At 48.4% G+C, this 21,634-nt stretch overlaps 1 protein-coding gene across 1 annotated transcript in view; it reads right to left on the bottom strand.

Annotated features, from left to right (window-relative positions):
• The window catches only part of OC90 (otoconin 90), a 33,048-nt gene that overhangs the window by 3,251 nt on the left and 8,163 nt on the right, over positions 1-21,634 (bottom strand). Inside the window, exons 3-12 of the mRNA XM_046642499.1 lie at positions 19,333-19,398; positions 17,972-18,028; positions 15,820-15,994; positions 13,771-13,883; positions 11,718-11,846; positions 11,516-11,554; positions 10,154-10,204; positions 6,529-6,582; positions 3,499-3,615; positions 2,268-2,439 (exon numbers count right to left, since the gene is read on the bottom strand). Of these exons, the coding sequence (XP_046498455.1) occupies positions 2,268-2,439; positions 3,499-3,615; positions 6,529-6,582; positions 10,154-10,204; positions 11,516-11,554; positions 11,718-11,846; positions 13,771-13,883; positions 15,820-15,994; positions 17,972-18,028; positions 19,333-19,398 (973 nt within the window). The remainder of the gene's footprint in view (positions 1-2,267; positions 2,440-3,498; positions 3,616-6,528; positions 6,583-10,153; positions 10,205-11,515; positions 11,555-11,717; positions 11,847-13,770; positions 13,884-15,819; positions 15,995-17,971; positions 18,029-19,332; positions 19,399-21,634) is intronic.

Genomic DNA, 21,634 nt, shown 5'->3' with positions numbered 1-21,634 from the left:
ACATAGGCTAGTGGTGACCCCTCCCCCCAACCTTTTACATAATAGAACAATTAGTCACACATCCATAGGGCACCCTGCTTTGTCTCCAGCCTTGAAAGAGAGCAGAGTAACTATCTTGAACTTAAAGAACTGCATCTAGAAAAGTGTCCAGCAGGGAGCAAGACCTCAGTAAACATATGGGAATGAATTAATATCTCGCATTTTAGACCTGCCCAACTGGCCTGATAAAGCCTCACAGATTCCAGTGTCCCCCTCAGCCAGATGGACATCCTAAGGAGACTTGTGTGGGCTCCAGCCACTAGGGGCTTACAATTGCTCCCTAAAGCCGCGCTGTTTAACTTGTCCTTGTCCTTTAGTAACTCTCACTCGATCTCGGAGACCACAGCCCGAGCAGGGCTCCGTCACAGACACGCAGCTTTCCATAGCGCTTGTGCTCAGCCAAGCATCAGCATCACCAAGCTCTCCACGTGGCCAGCAGCCGGAGGAACAACCCTGCCTCGCATGTCACACTAGCCAATGGCTGGGGGTTGGTGTCAGCTACGAATGGCAGCCCCCAGTGAGCTGTTCTTACCGCAGAGCCACGCTATCTTGTGTCTGCGTTTGGCTGGGGTGGGTGGCGGTGCATAGTTAATATAATAGTTAAAATCTGAAGTCAGGGAGTGGATCAGAAATCACGGATGATCAAAATACCCTTGAAAACCATTCAGGGGGCCCAGAATATAAAGGATGCGTGGTTTTGAAGAGACACCCTTGCAGAAATCGGGACCAGTCTGACTGCCTCTTCCTTGATTGAGGCGATGCTTTTCAGGTTTGCAGTTTCTTCCTTACGCATGCCAAAGAAGCCACAGCGTGCCTCCCTTGCCTGCCTGGTCAGATCTCGTATTTTTGTGAAATGTGGTCAGGGATGAGGACACCTCTGCCAAAGCACCCCCACTTTCTTCCCCTGGGGCTCATCCGAACACAGGGACTCCTGCTGCCGAGATCTCATTGAGTGCTGTGGCCTCGGGAGCAATGTTTAAACTGTTCTCTGTCTTGGAGAGCGGAGGCCACATTGTCGAACCTCATAATGTAAACGTGATTCCACAGTGTGGTATACACTCGGCTAGAATAAAACTTCCGTAGTGTCACCTGGCGGGAGGTGAGTTTTGAAGGTTGCCTGCGCACAGAGCCCCTGGTTTCACTGATTGCCCTGCAGAGGCTCGATGATGCGGCCAGGATGGCTGTGCAGTGGAGACGGGAGAAAGAACTATGGTAGAGGCGGGTGCGTGGGTGGGTAACACAGCCATGCAGACACTGTGTGACCTGCCGTGCACATGTTCCGTGTTCCTGCCATTACTCTAGCCTTTGTATTCACTACAGCAAGGCTTGTCCTTTTCTTTTTTTCAATATCAGCTACAGCTGTTGATTTTCCTTTGGCAACCATGCCCACCGAGAGGGCCCTACGTGTTTTCAACGCAGAACTCTCAGCTGGCCATGGATGGAGGCCCATGTGCAATCAGTCTTTACACTTTATCAACTCTACTCCCAGAATCTTCTCAAACTCCTCTCCAGCTTGAGTTCTCCATCGTTTTCTCCATTTCTCCCACCGCCTTTATTAGATAAGGTGGTATTTTTAATTGTCCATCTCTTTCACTTTGCAAGCTCCTATTGGGCACAGGCAGTTTGTTTTGATCTGCTTTGTTTAGGTTTAATCATTTTTGTTTCTCCACCATGTAGCCTAGTGCCTAGCACAGAGCAAAAGCTCAAGAAATGTGGGTTGAACGCACATATAAATGAATGAATGGATTCATGAATGCATGAGGTCAGTGAAAATTCTTCCAAGAGTGGTAGATATAAAATTTAGCAGTTACATTTAAAAGTTGCTGAGAAGCTAATTTCAATGTGGCCTCTTGCAGAGCAAATCAACTGGAGACCCCAATTCCACATGTTGCTCCTTGCAAAATAGGCAGAGTTGGGGTCTTCAGAAGTGTGTTTGCAGATCGACCCTCTTAGGGCAGCTGGGCAGCTGTGGTAGAGCTAAAAGACCTACGGACTCCCAAATCAAAAGATCTGGACCCATCTGGCTCTGCCCCTTTGTAGCTAAATGACCTCAGACAAGGCTGAGCCTCAGCTGCTCGTCAGGAAAATGGGCCTATAATGGAGATGAGCCATCCTGAGTGAGGTCATACACGCAACAAGCTCTTTGTGAAGCCTAAAGCAATGTACATCATTGAGGAGGCATATCACCTCTCACTACAGACAGCATCAGCACCACCGGCCCGCCATACCTGTCCAGAGCATCCCTTGGTTCACCTCGTCCTTCTTGGCCACAATAACATCCGTAAGATTCAAATTCCTCCGGGCACCGGGATGTCAGACAAAAGAGCATCTCTCCCAGCTGTGGCATCACCCACGTGTTGTCCTCACTTCCCAGGTGCAGGAAGGTGAACCTGTCACAGGCTGGGGAGAAACGGACTCTCAGGAGAGCAAGGAACGTGGGGACAGTTCCCAGAAGGAGGCAGTGATCACGTGGCCACTGATCAGACGAGGAAACCCCGTGTCCTCCGCCTCCCATCGCCATTCTTCTGAGGAAACTGCTTTCTGGCTGGTGCCCCTGTCTGGGACGAGTTGTCTTTCAGAGAGCAAGTCTTAAATCCCCCTAAGTATCCCGGGGCGTGGGGACTCGTCAGGACCAAAGGTGCTCTGTGGGCCGCATTTTATTACTGAGGGGAGTAACTGTGTTGCACTCAGGCCCCCACAGGGCCCAGCATCCTGGAGGCATCCTGGCTGTCCTCTCAGACGTCCTGGCTCCGTCGGGTTCACACACCCTGGGAGGGCCTGCTTTTCAGAATCTTGATTCTCTTTCTCTCTCTTTCTCTCTCTCTCTCTGCCTCCCCACTGCCCCATTCCCCTCCTCCTCTGCCTGTAACTTTGGGCGAGTTAGGCTGAAGTCTCCTGTGCAGACCCCATCACTATAGGTTGGGTAGGGGAAGAACTAAGAAGCCAGAGGCCTTGTGTGGGGCTCCCGGCTCAGCCTCCCACTCAGCTGGGCTTTCTCCATAGCTCTGCATCACCGGCTGGGGAGGACCTACCCAGAGATTAACAAAGTCCTCCTCTGGGTCCAACTGGCTGTGGCTCCTTGCAGGTGCAGGGCCTTTGGTAAGGCGCCCCGAGGGAGGAGAGACAAAGGCGGAGTTACTAAAACCCAAGTGTTTCCTTCTTTCCAACAAACCATGGTGTGGACGATGCCAAGCTCTCTCCTTCTGGGCCAATAAGAGTGGCACTCAGGGGGGGTCCTTTCCCCGGCTCAGCCTCCCGGCAGCTGAGTGGCCACAGGCAATCACGTCCCCTCGGAACCTCATGAGCTCAGCTGGCAAGGGGGTCAGTACCTTCTGGTCACACCAACAGGAGAGGGTCACAGTGTGATACAGTGGCCTTTGGGGCTTTGTTAACGGCCCAACCAAAGAATCCAAGGCTGGGAGAGGACAGACCCTTCTCCGCCTGCCTGCTTCTGCTCACCTTTTCCAGATGTTTCCTCAGGACCACTTTTGATGGATGACACAGCCAACCCTAAGGACTTCATGCCAGCAGGGACAATGGTTACACTTCTGGCTGTGGCAACAATCTCTGCTGATCCTGAAAACACACAACTTTATAGTCTGTATTCAAAAAGTGGTTCAAGAAGAGATGTGCAGATGGACACATGGTCAAGGCCGAATCCAGACAGGTATTTCGGCACAATAAAGTGTTCAGAGAGTGTCCTCAGCCTGGGTTTGCAGACATCAGGGCAGTCTTGGGGATCCATGAATGCGACATGAGAATTTCCGGATTTTCTATGATAACCTTAAAACCAACAGGAGCCTCTGCTAGACGATCTGGATGACACCTCGCAGACGAGAACTGTCACAGCCTCTCAGGCCTGGGTTTGTGTCGTGTTTACTGTCATGCGCCTGCCAAGTGGAGGCCCATCATGGCGCTCACAGTGAAGACATAAAGGAATGGTGGAGAAATTAAGCCAACTCATGGTCTACGATAATTTAGACAAGCAAACTCCTCCTCAAACCCCTCAAACACTGCAGTAGCTTCTCATCATACTCAGAATTAAGTGCAAGGTCCTCACCATGGCCAGCAAGACTTCCGTGATCTGGCCTCCCTCACACAGGCTCCCTGGCACTGTCTGGATGCCCTTCTGCTCTTGCATCTCAGTCCCACCTGACCTCATAGCCAGAGGCAGTCAAGTCTCCAGCCCACAGGCCAAAATCTCCAGCCCAGTCTGATCCAGACAAAGGGAGCATCCACAGCCTCCACTTCACCCATCTGCTGACCCAGGCTTAGTTCCCAGTGTCTTTGGGTCCACTGACTTGCAGTCTTTCCCCAAACCCGCCATATTGGTTTGCTTCGTACTTCTGGGCTTCTGTCTCCTCTCACTCAACACTCCAGTCCCGATGGTTTAGGAGCAATGCTGTAATAGCCCCTGTCGTAACCTCGGTCTCCTGGGTTTAGCATCCTGCCCAGTTCTCCAATCCCACAAATAGAAATCTGTTGGCCAGTCTCTTTCTATCACGCTCCTGACTACTGGAAAATGACCAAGACTCTCTCCTTGACCGAACTTTAGTCTGGCTCCTCTGAGCCCTCTTCTCAGCTAGGCCTCAACCTTGGCCTTTTGAGAACTGCAAACTCCTGGCATGAAGAATTTTGTGCCCTTCCCCCCACCCCCACTCAGAGACTTAAACAAACCCTAGCCTGGTTTTTAACAGCTCAAGCCATGTCCCCCGGATGGCCCAGCCCCCAACTCCCTCTTAAGTTCCTGCCTGAGAAGGCTCAAAGCAGCCCAGAGAATTCACTGCTCGAGATCCCACCTGACCTGACCCTGCCTTGCCTAACAGGTCTGGGGAAATGGCCCCTCTACCTGCTCTTTGAAACTATCCACTTCCCATCCTCCCTCGTTCTCCCTTTCACGGGCCCAATCACCTCTGCACAGATCCCAGTGGAGCTCAGTTTATCCTGAAAGCTCTCTCTCCCGCTGCAGAAGCCTGAATAAAACCTGTCATGCCGTCTTGAACAAACGCCTGGCTGTTTCTCTTTGACGAAACTCGCCAAGTCATTGTAGTCAAGGGCAAAGAATACGGTTTTAGAGGTAAAGAAGCCCGAGTTTGAATTTTAGCTCAGTCACACCCTGGATGGACGTCCTTGGACAAATCACTCAGCCTCTCTCAATCTTAATCTCTCCATTAGTTAAATTATTAATAGTACCCGTTTTGGCATTTGAATAATCCTTCGAGCTAAATGCCTAGCAAGGAGGAAACAGCTAAGAGTTGCCATTAGAATAGCTCAAGGAACGTGAAAACATCTGTCCATTTAATCTGGGGTGAAAGACACTCGAGATGGAAAGTTCTACATGTGGCTGGAGTTCCCAGAAGCCCATGTTCTGCTGCCTGTTGAGTCTGAGTCTCCTGCTGGAAGCCCTCACCCCTGAGGAAGAGCTTTCTGCATTATTGAGGCCCCACACTCCCCTTGGATGAGGGCAGTTGGTATTAACCACCTCACTGGGGAGTAAATTCCTCTGGCCCCCGCACCTCCCATGCTGAGAAGGTCACAGTGCATCTCAGGGCAAAAGTCAGCCCAAGTCTCGATACCCAGAGCTCCGATGCTGATGACCCACCTCCATAAATTCAGGCAAGATTTGGGACTTCTGTCTAGGCCTGGTCAAAAGGTCCCCGAGTGAGAGCCCAGGCCAGGGCAGGTACAGAAAGTACCACTTTCAATTTTCATCAGAGAGGAGAAGGAAAAAATATGAGCTACCATCTTTTTTCTATTAAAATGGGTAGAGGTGTTTTGTTTGCTTGTTTTTAAATAATAGTACCCCAGTATTGGCTACTGGAATGTGCACATGAGTGTAAAGTGGCTCAACTTTTCTCCAGGGCAATTTGGCAACATATCAAGAGCCCTAAAATGATTACCTCCTTTATTCAGTAATTCAACATCTAGGCGTTTATCCTGACGAATTAACTAGCAGTGGAGGGACATAAAGAAAGTGCGTATCTATTATTTATAATAACAAATGATAGAAATAATTGGTTAAGTCAAGTATGGGATTCCATACATGGAGCTACTGTACAGCCACTAAAAAGGATGTTACAGAGAAATATTCAACGTCAGAAGAACATCATCACATTGTATGAAGTGATGCAACCAAGACTGCGAAGCTATGGCTGCCAGGTGACATCAGATTCATTTTATTCATGTTCGTAGATATGTTTAGGAGAAAGCATCTTCAAATATTAAAAGTGGCTATCTTTATAATGTGGAATTACAGGTGATTTGAATAGAAAACTATAGTTTTCTCTATTTTTCTAACTGGATCTCTTTAGCAGGTAAGTTTCCATTTCTTCCTACTAATGGATCTATCTTTTAATTTCGTTTGTCTACCTTTGGGCATAAAAGTAAATTGGCTTCAATGATTTCTTCTGTTTTTGGAGCACACCTGGTTTCATAAATGTACAGGGGACAACGCTGTATACAGAGACAGGGGAAGCTGAGGGCACGTACCTGGAGGCGGTGTGGCCCTCTCGGCTTCTGGATCTTCCCGGTCTTGGCCTGGTTCTGTTCCCAAAAGAAGAGAGACAGGGTGAGTGTCAACCACAGCCCGTCCCACCATATTTCCCAGTGACGATTCCTATCCCACTGGGTACAGGAGGCAACGTGCTCTTCGCTCTGCCCCTGGTTGCCTCCCAGGAGAGCTGGTGATGACGGGGTCCCTGCTGAGTCAGAAAGACCCCCAGACACAGGCTTGCTGGCAAACGCAGCGGCAACTTGTCAGGCCGGAAGCAGGTGAATCTTTGAAATACTTTGGGAAAGCAGATTTCTCCAGAAGAGAAAAAGAAAAAAACACACAAAATATTTTCATCGTATTTTTTTTGCACAGAGACAAATGGGGCAGCAGAACTGTGTGGTTCCAGTTGCTTCCTGCGTGGCTCTGGGAAGGCTCCTGAGCCTGGTTTCTTTGTAAAATGGGTCTGTTGTTGTTTAACTGTTACTAAGTTCCTGCTATGCTATAGACTGAATGTTTGTGTCCCTCCCAAAATTCATATGTTGAAACCCCCCCCTTCCCCAATATAATGTTATTGGGTGGTGGGAACTGTAGGAGGTGAGGAGGTCATGAGGAGGAGCGGTCATGAATAGAATTTGTGCTTTTTTTTTTTTTTTTTGAGGAAGATTAGCCCTGAGCTAACTACTGCCAACCCTCCTCTTTTTGCTGAGGAAGACTGGCCCTGAGCTAACATCCATGCCCATCTTCCTCTACATGCCTCCCACAGCATGGCTTTTGCCAAGCAGTGCCGTGTCCGCACCCGGGATCCGAACTGGCGAACCCCGGGCCACTAAGAAGCAGAACGTGCGAACCTAACCGCTGCGCCACTAGGCCAGCCCCGTGCATCTCGAAAGAGATGCCAGACAGCCTCCTTGCCCCTTCTGCCACTGAGGTTACCGCTGAGAAGACGGCCATCTCTGAACCAGGAAACGAACTCTCACCAGAACTTGACCATGCTTAATCTTGGAGCCTTAATCTTGGACTTCCAGCCTCAGGAACCAAGAAAAATAAATTTCTGTTGTTTATGGCCACCTAGTCTGGGGTACTTTGTTAAAGCAGCCAGAGCAGACCAAGACCTACTGCGTGTCAGGGACAACACTAAGAGTTTTGCTTGTATCAACTCTGCAACAACCTGATGAGTTAATCCTGTGCTCCCTCTCACCCAGAGATGAAAAAGGGGGCACACAGAAAAGTTAGATCACTTGCTCAAGGTCACGGAACTAGGAAGCGGCAGAATGCAAACCCAGGGCGCCTGGCTGAAGGTGACCCTCCTAACCACTAGGCTAGACTATTATTTCACTTCTGACTGTATCACAAAGAGCTAGAGATGGCGCTTCAAAATGCTTTGAAAAGGAAGGAATTGCCTTAAATTTGGTGTGTCAAAGATCAAGATTATGATGGTGTTATGTGAAAATCAGGCTTTGAAATGTACTGATGTGGACACAAATGCTCCGTCAGAGAGAATCTCAAGGGTTCTAAGCTGGGGCAGCTGGCTCTCTGCAAAGACAGAATGTACAGATTCAGAACTGAAGGATTACTAAGCTGTACCGTACCATCCTGGGCCAAGGATGCTACCTCCCGGAGCTTCTCCTTTATCTGTGAAATGGCAATAACGGGTCTCCTAGGACCCAGGTAACTCAGAGGACGTGTATGGGGCTCAGGAACACCCTGGCACACTCAGGTCCTTAACAATGTCACTGCCTATTAACCAAGGAATCCATTTGTTTTCTTATTCATTCCTGGCGTGTAAGCCAGGCAGGGGCCACCTGCAAATGAATCAGGTTTGGGAGCGGAGGGACTGAGGAGTGGCGGTCATGGCAAGCTGATAGGGGACTGTGTCTGCACATCGGTGCCCACTTAGGTCTCCATTCAGTGGACAAGCCGCCAGATAGGGTCAGTCCTGTGTTTAGGCAAAGACACCAGCCAACGGCCTCTTTGGGAGAAAGGACCATTCTTTCCCCTGGTTGGAACAGGTCCTTGTGGGAAGACAGCTTAAGAGGGAGATTAGTCTGGAAGGATGGACACATCTCAGGTCTCAAATCTCAGCCCTACCATTTGGTTCTGTGCCTTGGACAACTTCTCTCTCCATCTCAATTTACCATCTTAACACAGAGCTTATAGCAATTATTTCGTAGGGTTGTGTGAGCATTAAGTGAGATGACGTATTTTAAGCAAGTCGTTCAGTGTCCTGCGTGTGATTTGATGATGTGTTGTTTTTATAGCCACACTGAAATTTCTAGAAGAGGATACTGGTCCAGAATCTTCCCAGGCTCTGTCTCATTTAATCCTTCTGCTATCCTAAAGGGTGGGTATAATCATCCCTTTCCAGGGACTGTTGACCCATGACCCGGCCCCCAGCCTGGTTTTGTAAATTAAGTTTTATGGAAACACAACCACACCCACCCAGTTACAGTTGTCTCCGGCTGCTTTCCTGCCGCAGCAGCAGAGTTGAGGTGCTGTGACAGAGGTCCCATGGCTCACAGAGTCTAAAATATTAACTGTCTGGCCCTTTACAGAAAAATTTGCTGATCCCTGCTTTACGCAAAGGAAGAAATTGAAGCTTAGAGAGATCAAACCACGCTTCCAGAGTCTCATAGTTTGAAAGATAGGGAAGCCAGGATGTCATTCCAGATCTGCCTGACACCAAAACAATTGTTTCATTCTATGGTGGTGACAACAGTGACAAACCCTGTATCTTTTCCTCACACACTGTCCACTCTCTCCACTTAGACTCTAGGCTCCTTGAGGAACCTTGATTTCTTTACATCTTTCCCAGGGCCGTGCCAAAGGTGTTGGTGGTTCAGGTTGAAGAAAATGGAAAAAATACCAATTTATGGGTTACTTTGTGACTGTCTGATGGGCCCGTGAAGTCCGCAGCATATCCTCAGTTTAGAATGGAAGTAGCCACTGCCAGTCATGCTGGGAATGGTTGCTGCTTGGCCAGGGCACATGGTGGAGCTTGGGTTCAGGGTAGGTGCCATTCTCTCTTTTCTCTAGACCTGGGCCCCAAGGAGCTGTTGAGGGTGAGATGCCCTTGGATGTGGAGGATGGCCAGGAGGGAGCGGCACCATGAGCCTCTGCTTCTATCCTCGCAGCAGCAGCAGCAGCAGCAAAGGAGAGAAAGAAACAAACCTCTAGGGAGGTGGTTGTGCAGAGTGACCTCCCTGAGGTGTAGGGTTGCCAGATTTAGCCAATGAAAATACAAGAGGCCCAGTTAAATTTGAGTTTCACATGAACAACAGATAACTTCTTAGTATGAGTATGCCCGTGCGGATTCTGGGACATACTTATACTAAGAGTATTTGTGGTTCATCTGAAATTCAACTTTACATGGCTGAGGGTGGGCGTCTTGCGTTTTATCTGACAATTCTACTGAAGTGGGAATAGGAGTGTGGAAGAAAGCTGAGCAAGTAGAGAAGAGATGTGGGGGTCAGGAGGAACTAGGAGTGGCTCTGGAATGTACTTTGGTGGTTCCATTGCAAACCCAAGCTGAGGGCATTTTAGAGGGGCTAATTCCAGCAAGTAGGCAGGTGGCACAGTTGGAACACAGGTATGAGGGTTGGAGGCCAGTCCCCTGGTGCTCACCTTCTCCTGAGAGGGCCGTCAGGCTGGTGTCTGTGGGCTCCACAGGAACCACTGAAAAAGAGAACCTCCAATAGCAATGACTGATGGACACAGTGTCAACACCAAGTGCCAACGATCTCAGAGGACGGGCTGGGGACTGCTGACCCAGGGAGGAAGGGGCCGTAAAAGCTGTTACCAGAGAAGGGCTATTCATCTTGTCTTAGGATTCCCTGCCTCTCTCACACCTCCCCAAACACGGGGGTGCCCAGCAAGGCCCCAGCTCAGGAGGGCCTCCAGCCAGTGCTGGGTTCCGGTGGAGAAGGTGACACCATTGGACACAGGCTGAAGGCAATGAAAGGGCTGTGGAGTATGGTGTCCTGACTTGAGAAGACCTCTGTTCAAAAGGGAGGCAGGTGGCAGATAACAGAGAGCGCTGGACTCAGAAGATACACGGAGATACTATATGTGCACACACACCCATATACACAAGTGCACATGCACACACGCACCTAGCCACATCCATACACAAGCACACACTTCTGCATACACCCATACACACTCATATTCACACGTGCACACACCCACAAATCCGTGCGCTCACACCCACATCAGCTTCCTCTATCAAAGACTGCAGGGCTAGTTCTGAGAGAGAGACCCCAGCCCCAGGCGAGGAGGGACGCTCTGCAGAGGTGAGCTTGAACTTCCCATCTCCAGATACCCATGGTGTTGAGAGATCGTGGACTTTTGGTGAACAAGGAACGACAGGCATAAATTTAACCCCAGCTTTTTCCATGAGATGCATGTTTTAGAACAGGAATCACCAGTTGCTTAGTTCAGTAGACAGTGATGAAGAGCCTGTCCTGAAAAGAGACGCACTAAAAGCAGCCTCCCCTTGAAAGAGCCGCTGTCCAGATCTGGGTGCCCCTTTGGCTGCAGGCGCTGGAGGGCAGAGGAGGGAGGCAGCAGGTCTCCTCCTGGGAGGCCTCAGTGGTCGGGAGCTCACCCAGCTGGGAGGGACCTTGCTCCCTCTGAGCACTAGACCTCGTTCTGATCACATTGCATACCAGGGCTCTGACTATAGAGCCAGCAAGGAGACGGAAAAACTTGACATCTACATCCTAATTGGATTAAATCTATACCTGTCCTTGTAGCAAGGGACAATGTTGATGTTGTCCCACTAAGGCCATTTGATGTTGGATGTTTGAATTGGGTTTATCAGAAGTCATGGGATCTCCTGGCCAGGGGGAGGTGGGGACACCTCCAACGCCATGGGTCACTCCAGCTTCTGTGAGGCAGGCCCCTGGAGGAGGGGTATGCACCAGCTCCCATCAGTAGCCAGCCCCTGTAGTTCCAGTAAGAGCCAGGTTCCCTGGAAGGCCTTACCTCTGGGCAGAAGGGTCATCAGCTCTTTGCTGGTTGTCTCTGAGAAGAAAGCACATCAGAAAGTCTCCATAGAGCAGTAGGTTTGGGGGATGTTAGACGGTTATACTTAGCATCCGAAGATGCACGGCAGTCATGGGTCCCATACCAGCTCCTGCCCCAGATCATCAACCCAACCGCTGACGCAGGACCCCATTCTTCCTACCCGGAGGCTGAGCCAGACAGAAGGAGGTGTCCAGAAGGTTCAGGGAAGAGTTGATACTGGATTGAGCCAAGCACTCGATGGCAGCCTTGTCACAGGTACACAGCAGGCGCTCACAAGTGTCCCTGGACTCTGCACAGAGCAAGGGCAAATTAGTTGGAAGACCTTGCTTGGAATCCTAAGAGGTAATACAGATTCCGAAACTGACTCCTGATCTGCCTAACAAAACCCCGATCCTCTTGTTGTCGTCGTCGTCTCATGTGTGTCAATTCCATCTCTTCCATTGCATAGACTCAACCTGGGAGTCATACCCACTCCTTTCCTCTCACACTAATACCCAACCCATCAGGTCATCCTAGTGGTTCTACTTTCAGCCTATTTAGAGTCTGACCACACCTCCCCATCTCCACTCCACTACCCTGGACCAAACGCCCACCATCTCTTGCCTGAGTTATGTCAACGGTCCCCTAACTAGTCTCCCTGCCTCCTTTCTTGCTGCCCGGTCTATTCTCATTGAGGAGCCAGAACAATTCCTTTAAAACTCAGGTCAGTCCAGGTCTGTTTTTGTGTTCAGAACCCTCCAATAACTTCCCGACTCAAAGTCAAAGCCACCGCCCCCGTTCCTTCTCAGATCCCATCTCCTTCCCCTCCTCCCTCAGCACCCCATTTCTGACTCACTGGCTGCTGTTTCTCAAACACACCAGGCCCCTGGAGCCCCAGGGTCCAACCCTGTGCTGTGTCCCCCATCAGCTGCTCTTCTCGCTTCCTGCCTCGTCTCAGTCTTTGCTCAACTAGCATCTTCTCAGGGGGGCTCCTCTTGACTTTCCCATGGAAATAGGACCCCCACCCTGGCATCCCTATGCCTTTTCCCTGATTTATTTCCCTCCACAGCTCTTGTCACTATCTAACAAACTATATCATTTATTTTTGATATTTTCAGAGTCTGACAGCCATGAGGAAATTCCAGAAGGTCAGGATACCCCAACACTGAGACGACTGTCTTGTACCTGGTGTAGGTGCTCAGTACGTATCTGTTGAATGAATGAAGGAATGAATGATGTTTTCCGTGTTTGCTGTGTACCTCACCTAGTGATCTACACCCATGGTTCTGCTCCCTCCTTCTCGAGGCCCCATCCTCCAGCCGGTCCATGTTACCTGGACTTTGGAGCCAGTCAAACCTGAGTTCAAATCCTGGCTCTGCCACTTAGCAGCCATGTGACTTTGGGCAAGTTATTTAATTTCTCTGAGCTTTCCTCTCTTTATCCTGAAACAGGGAATGATGACCCCCATCTAATAGGGTTGTTAGGACAGTCAGAGATGCTGAGTATAGAGCCTGTGTCACATAATAGGCACTCACACAGCGTGGCTCTAACACGGCCCCCCAACATGCCACGCTCCTCTCCCTCTGTGCCTTTGCCTCCTCCACTTCCTCTGCCAGGATTGCCCTGAGACATGAAGCAAGACTCCTGGGGTCACACAGCGAGTAAGGGGGATAGCTAAGATTTGGCCCTATGTGTGTCTGGTTCTTACAAACAGCAACAACCACAAGCCCTATTCATCCATCACTGCCTCTACCTTCCATCATTGAGTTCTTAACACAGCCAGTCACTGTGTTAACTGTTTTATGAGCATTATTTAATTGTCATAAAGTCTCTGAAGGAGCCTTTCTCCTCCCCATTTTGAGGTTCCAAGGAGGTAAGTAATTGCCCCAATGTCACAAGGAGGTAAGTAATTGCCCCAATGTCACTCAATGCATAAGTAGCAAACTATTTGCCCTTCCCAAGCTCTCAGGGTTGCAACAAGTATAAAATTAAAAATCAAATAATCTGCTGATCAATTATTATTTCAAAAACAGTTCAAAAAGCATTTATGGTTCCTCTACTTTATGTAAGGTAGAGATGCCATAGATCCGGCCCTCGTGGAGCTCTAGTATAGATGATGATGTGGCCATGGTGACGACGATGAGGGTGGGCCCTGGAAGCCCTCGGTCTGGTCCAGGCCTGGGGTCCCTAACTGTCATTTCTCAGCCCAGCCCTGGACACCTGGAGATGCTCACCACACGTGATCTTCCTGCTGACGCAGTTGACGTCTGTGCTGAGCTTGGCGGGGTCTTGGAGACAGTCCATGTCAGCGGCCTCCTCGTAGCAGCGGCGGTGCTGGAAGCAGCAGCTGTGGCGCGATGGGAAGGGTCAGGGCGAGAGCATGCGTTAGGGTTAGGAGAGGGGCAGGCGGTGCGTGATCATTCTGTGTCTCTGGGTGTTCCTGGCAGTGGTCTGTTTCAAATGCTCGGTGCACATACACACACGCAATATTCGAATTATATTACCCATGCAGCAGGCGCTATTATTATTGAGCATTCACCTATGTGGGGACTGAGACACCTGGGCCTCTGTAACTTGCCAAGGTCAAGGGTGATCACAGAGTGAGGCTGACACTAACACGGGAGTCAGGTGGCTCTTGCAGTGCACACAGCAGGTCAGTGGAGATCAATGTAAAGAAGAAAATATATACAGGCAGTTGATGGCCTTGGGCAAACTACAAGTTTCTCACACTACCTAGCTCATAAAAATTTTGGGGATTCAGGAAAACATCTATATAGATCCTGCTGTGTGTTAGGCACTTAATGAATGGTAGCAATTATTCTCGGAATGTGGTGTGCAAGCTCAAGGTGGAGATAACCTGTCCTCCAGGAGTTTGGAAATCCCCACCCCAATCAACTGAACTGTGTAAAGTAATTGAAATAGGGTGCGACCGCCCATTCTGCCGGGTTTGGGCCATCGGTGCTTTGATCATTCAGACAGTGATGAATTACTGCTTCGTTTCTTTGACTTCCACATTTACAAGGTGTTTTAATAATTAAAGGAAGTGGTAAGGGAGGACCTTAAAGGCAAACGACTCCAGAAATGGCCCTGGCTCCATGCCCCGTACAGAATCAGTCTCTCCCTTTCTGAATGTCAATGAGCTGGCTCCAGGGGTCGGTTTGCTGATGGTCCCAGAGAGGGGAAGCTGCCCTCTTGTCCAGAAGTAACTTACACCAATGGGCTGTCTGATAGAGTACAGAGGGGAGGCCTTCCCTACCTTCTGTGAGTCTATAGATGAAAGCACATACGCTGCCGCACTGGATTTGTATAGTATCAGTGAGGTAGGGACGTGGATCCTGGAGCAGAGGTGAGATGTGGGTTCAATTGCCTGCTTCCATACTACTTCTGCTGCTGCTGTTACTGTGGCTTCAATTACTACTGTTACTACTGCTGCTACTTCTACTACTACCAGTAGTAATACTACCACCACTATAGGTTTACTAGTACTACGGCTGCCATTGTTATTGCTACTATTGCTACTATTATTACTACTACTACTACAGCTACTATGACAACTGTTCCTCCTACTAATGTTACTATTACTTCTTCTACTACTACTACTACTACAGCTTTACTAGTACTGCTACTATTGCTGTTGCTATTAGTACCATTATTACTACTGTTACTACCAATACTGCTACAACTACTTTGACAACTGTTACTACTAGTATTGTTACTATCACTACTACTACTACTACAGCCCTATTATGACGGCTATTACTGCTATCACTACTACTGTCGTTACTATCACCATTACTACTACAGCCCTACTATTACGGTTACTATGACTACCAATCACTAATACTCTTGAAGACTTAATAAGCCAGGAAGAATCCCAACCACTTTCACTTGTATTTGGTCATTTAATCCTAAATAATGACTCTATGAGGTAGATATTATTATTACCTCCATTTTACAGACAAAGAAACTGGAGCATAAAGAAGTTAAATAACTCATCTAAGGTCACAGGGTCCACAAGGAAAAAAGAACTGGAATTACCGGGTCATAGGTGACCCATATCTTAAAACTCCAACAGACACCACGGCATTTTCCTAAGTGACCCTCCTGCTGCCAGTATCTGCTTGCCATACCCCTACTAACACTTGATGCTTCTAAGGTTTTAAATTTTGTTGCACACATCCATACACACTCATGCATACACACACAGTCTAGGGAGCTTTCCACGTCTGAGCTCTGCCAAGTAGCAGCCGGCCTCCGTGAGCTCACCTTTCGGGCTTGCTCACCTGTCAGACTCGTCCACGGGCAGCCCTTCCATCTCGAACCTGCAGGCGCAGCCGTAGTCTTCGAAGTCGCGGGGGCAGAGCCCAGCCACACACTTCATACCGCTCACGAACTGCAGCAGCGCAGGGAAGTTGCTGAAGACGGCCTGCAGCCAGGTGAAGTGGGAGCCCAGGCAGTCTGCGGGAGGGGGAGCAGGGTGGGCACTGGGAACCCGAGTCGAGGAGGGAGCCCCCTTCTCGGACCTCCTACACCTCGGGCTGAGGTCCCTCATCAAGCTACTGAGCACCTGCTCTGCACTCAGGACTGTCTGGACAATTGAGGGAGGCAGGTGGATCAGCCATGGTCCGTGCTGGTAACAGCCATTTATCCGCTCTTCCTACCGACAAAACTGAAAAGTACTCAAGGAAGTGAGCCTTCTCCCCAGGTCCCTGGGGATGTTTCATGATCATTCTCAGCTGGTCATGGTAATCCCGTGCTTCCATGATGATGGTTGGGCTGGGGCTGAGCACGTGACCCAGATCTAGCCAAAACAACTGAAGGGGAAGTCTGTCAGAGGCTTTCAGAAAATATTTCTTCCTTAATAGAGAATAAAGGCATGTGAGAAGGTCCTTTTGATCCACACCTTTCTCCTTCCTTGAATGTCGGTGAGGATCTGCTGGCTGGAACTGCAACAACTGCCTTGCAACCATGAGGCCCCAGCCCTAAAGATGAAAAACCAGTGTTCTCAGGGCAGCAGTGGAGCAAGACAGAAGGAGGCTGCTGGGTCCCTGAAACCCATGGTGAGCTACTGCACCAACACTGGTGCCTCTGACGGCTTATGTGAGATGATTAAACCTCTTTATTATTTGTCATTATTACTTTGCTTAGTTAATCCCAAAAGATACAGTTGTTTTTGGGCACCTACTATGTGCCAGAAACTGGGCTAGATGCTTAACAACAGTTAAGATTGATAGAGCAATGCTTTAGAAAGCATTCACTTGGTCTGTTATCTCATAAACCTCCTGTGACTCCCGCAAGGCGGATGCTATTCCATCCCCTCCATTGCACAGGTAAAGAAACTGAAGGTCGAGACGTACCTGAGGTGTCAACCAGCGATGATGACTGACCCTAAGCAAAAATACTCTTGCAAACAAAATTGGCAAAAAAACCAGAATCCAGTTTCTTCACTCTAAACCACAGGCTCACCGTCTCCGAGACTCTCTGCCTTCCTCACTGGAGGACCAGTGAGTGCTAAAGGGGGTGACCCCGCAGCACTGATTTAAAGCACAGGGTCATAAGAGGGAGCTTGGCGGGGTCAAAGAGTAGACTGTGAGGACCAGCTCCCTTCTGACTATTCTTCAAGCTCTTCCTACCTCATTCAAACTTCCTGTCCCACGTTTTGTTTCCACACAACCTAATCAGAAACATGAAGAAATGATTCTATACTGCCGGAAAAAGACACTCTACGGTTCGTGTGTGTCTGTGTGTGTTTATATAAACAGGCATTTTCATACAGAAACTTACAGGGCACCTGCACTTGGTCATATCCACATTTTAAGCACAGTCTTACACTCCGCTTTATCCAATCCAATAGCGGTTCAGAGTCTCCTTGCTCCTGTCAATCATATAATAATCTTATTTGGGGATATTTTTAGCAATCAATGCTAGGAAGCATCATGGGGTCCTGCAATTGATAGTCACGTGACGGATATGTAGTTGATAAATGGAACATTTGACACCTTTTGGAATTCTTAGCCTTTACGTATATTTATTAGTTAGAGAGAGAAAATAGAACTCCTTTGGTGTAGGGAGACTAAGCTCTGGACGCAGACGAGAACTCCTCCCTTCTGGCTGTGTGGCCTTGGGCGAGTCACTTAGCTCTCTTAGGCTCAGTTTCCTCACCTGTGAAATGGGGATCTCATTCCCTTCCTGGCCAGGTTGTGGTTAGGACGAATGAAGTCAGGACTCTGAAGGCACCTGGCTGCTCAGTGAGCCACCCTACAATAAAAGGCACCACTACTCCCCTCAGAACCTGGATCACACTGTTCAGAGCTTGCTGGGGGGCTGTGGGGTTCAGAGGGCAGAGACCAAGACCCCGGTAATTTCCTTAGATTGCCCACACACACCCCATGCCCTGACACTTGGTGGATAAAAGCAATTTTGAATTTAACTTACCAAAAATTTCGGCCACGCTTTCCACATTTTTAAACACCCCATTGAAGAATGTGATATCTAAGTGGAAGGGAGAGAAAATAAATCAGAGACAGTGCTTTCCCCCTTTCACCTTCCATGTCCACCCCCTGGGCGAAGAGTAGGTCAAACTCTTCTTCTAAGGGTAGATTCGACCTTGGGCTAACTTTCTAGTTAACATGGGTTACCATGAAGACCTGATAAGATGAAATGGGAACTGCGTTACTAGGCAACATCGCTCAATGATAAAAAGACCCCTGGATGATGAGGTGTATCTGGACCGGCAGGCGCTATGGATGAACTGTGAATACCTGGTGGCAAGTCATCATTTTGGGTCTCCCTCAGTGTGATAACTCTTGCAACTGGGCACATCCCTTCTGGGCATCCTAGAAATTATACCTATGGAGTAGTTACTAGAGATACTGATTTATGGAAAATGAAGCTTCTAGGTGAGGGTGGGTCCTATGGCTGCTCCACGTGAGCCCCATTCCCTTGCACCAGAGCTGTTACCTGGGGGCTCCTGGACTGCTGTGTATTTGCTGCCAGGCTACCCTGGCTGAAGAGGAATGGCTGCCATGGCCGGCTGGCACACTGTGTTAGCTGGCCTTGATTCTTCTAAGTGCCAAGAGTGGCCGGTGAGACTAAATATCTACCTGCAGAAGCCTGCTTGGTGGGCCTTGCACTTCCCATGGGGTTATGCCATTTGGAGAGGGAGCAAATTGTCATTTGGGTCTGGGCAGGACTGAGCACTTCGCTTGCATGGGCTCAAGCACAAATAATTTGGTTGACTCAGCTCGCCTCTCTGAAAAATCAGAAATGAACCCTTAATTCAGAGCTACCATCACCAGCTAGTTCACTATGCATTATGTCCTTCAGAAATACCCATCTAAGAATCTGCCTGAGAAATCTTTATAATCCATCACCAGGAAAACTTTCCCTTCCCCAAGAGAGAATTGTGAATCCTCCTTTCTAATAACTAGAGCACTGCAATGCATCATCTTTCTTTTTTTGCCCTGCCTTCTAGGAAGCTCAGAGCTCAATCTGAAGCTAAAATACAGTTACTATATAATCCTCCGCATAAGTCCATTTACTTCCTTTTCCTAGTTTCTCCTTTTAGGTGACCTTTGTCTTCTGATGGGAGTTTTTATTACTTGTCTCAAAGGATGGGGGAGACGACATGGGACACTATTGTGGGAGAGGCTTTTGGGTCTCATTTGAATCACTTTACATACAGTTGCCACAGCAGTGGCTCTGGCGTGTGTTTAGAAGAGCTCTTTTCTCTGCCAATATCCTAGACAGATTTCTACCCAGGTTGATCTCTTAATAAAAGTTCAAAGAATCCTTACTGATATTTTTTGAGAGTCCTGCAGGCAGCTCCCGTGGAAGGTGTGGGGTGTCCAGAGGGTGGCCCCCTATAATCGAGGAGGAGAGCAGGGTTAGCACGAACACTGCCGCTGCCCACTTGCTGGGCTCAGGCAGGGAGGCAGCAGCCAGGAGGGGTGGCAACAAGCATGAATGTAAATTCAATTCTATGCATATTTTTCTAGTACCTGCTGTGTACTAGGCGTCTGTGGTAGCTCCTCAAGAAAACAAAGGAGTGGCCAGGGTGGCCCCAGGGTTTTACACTGGTTCACCTTAAGAGCAGCCTTCTGGTTGAGGGTAGAGAGATTGGGGGACTTATCTTGAAGCTCGTGTTGCATATGAAGCAGAGCATTTTAATTTAGATTGCATGTTTGTTTGGAGTGTCTTGAGATGAAAGATTGGTGGAAATAAGTACAGACATGGAAAGGACCCCAGCCCCGAAGGAGCTGTAGTGGAGGACAGAGGTTTGCCCCACATTATCGGCATCAAATCCACCTGGAATGCAGGCTCAGTAAACATTCTGATCTCTGTGCTCTCACCCAGGTCTGATCCAACAGGTCTGCAGTGGGGCTCAGAAATAGGCATTTTTAATGAGCTCCCAGCTGGTTTTAAAGCTGACAGTCTAGAAAGAGCACCTGGAGAAATATTGCTCGGGGGAAAATGATGATACTGTGGTGGAGCTACAGCAGCGCCCAAATATCACCACCACCTTCAGTCCACATCTCCTCACAACGGGAGCGTGAGAACGCAGCCTGGGGCAATGGGGACAAAGAGATGGGAGCTGGAATCTCCGTTCAGCTGAGGACCAGCTCCCCAGAGGCTCAGAGAGCTTACAGACTTGTCCACAATGTTTTTTTTCCCCTCCAGTTATATACAGCATGTGAGTAGTCTGAAAATGTTGAAAATTTTTTGTCTTTCATCACAAAGTGGTCAGTTTAGTCAGGCCAATTAGTTTGACGTTGTTTGGAAACCTGAAAATCTGAAAGCCTTCACAGAAGCCTGTTAGCTTAAATCTGTTTAGGAGGATGCCCCTGTGATGCCTGACCTGGCCCTCCTTGGCTTAGAGCAGGTTTGTCAGCCTCACACTGTTGACATTTTGGGTTGGATGATTTTCTGTTGTGGGAGGTTGTCCTGTGCATTTTGGGGGGATGAAAGTACCCCTGGTTGAGACCCAGGGCTTAGAGAGAAAGAATTTGGGCAAAAGAGAGGGATCTTGGCTGAAATAGTGATCATCTGTCTGGATGTTGTGTCTTAGGTTATCCCTTCAACCAACATCCAGAAGATGCCACAGTTACTTTCTTCACATAAAATCCATTCCCCTTAGAGTTTCCAGAAAACCTCACAAGAAAGAAAGAACTCCACGGAGTCCTTTCTAATGGAGACAATCTCACTGGTGAGAGAAGTAACGATGGCAGAAGCAACAACGTTTGTCAATGCTGCCAGTACTGGGACTGGAATTTTCAGCATGCCATCTCCATGAGATCCTCAAATTTCAGTCACTGGCATATCATCTGTGGTATTATTTCTTAATATATACTTCTAAGTCGTTTTTCATTTTATTAAAAGAGAGTTTGATTTACTTTCCAATTATAAAGGGTTTGTTTCATCTGGTAGTCCCAACGACACTAAACTTATCTGCACACAATAACTTGGTCTCAAAATACATAAAGCCAAATTTGACAGAATTTCAAAGAGAAAACTTCAAATTGTTTTTGTGGAAGATTTTTCTTAACAAGCCAACTCACTTTTTAAAAAGATAAATACATTTATTTTTAAAGGAAACTTTTAATTATAAATGGAAAACCAGTATAAGTTGCTATGATTAGAAGGAATAGAAAGAAAATGTAAAAAGTGTAAAAGTGTCAAACAAAATAAAATAAAAATTAAGTTTAAAAAAGAGTCATCTGGGGCTGGCACAGTGGTTAAGTTGATGCACTCTGCTTTGGCTGCTCGGGGTTTGCTGGTTTGGATCCTGGGCGCAGACCTATGCACTGCTCATCAAGCCATGGCAGGCATCCCACATATAAAGTAGTGGAAGATGGGCATGGATGTTAGCTCAGGGCCAATCTTCCTCAAAAAAAAAAAAATCATCTGTGTATTATCCATTATCATCTGTGTACCCCCAGCAGTCCACGTTATTTCATGTGATCTCACAAACACCTCATGATGTAGGTATAGTTATTCCACTTTACAGATGAGAGGACTGGAGTCAGAGAGATGGAGAACCTTGCTCCTGATCAGAAAACCAAAAAGTTACTGAGCTGGGATGAGAATCCACATCTGTTG

This window comes from Equus quagga, chromosome 16, assembly GCF_021613505.1.
Source record: "Equus quagga isolate Etosha38 chromosome 16, UCLA_HA_Equagga_1.0, whole genome shotgun sequence".
NCBI classification, from domain to species: Eukaryota; Metazoa; Chordata; class Mammalia; order Perissodactyla; family Equidae; genus Equus; species Equus quagga.
The sequence above is the reverse complement of the archived record's forward strand: the minus strand, read 5'-3'. Positions and strand labels throughout refer to the sequence as shown.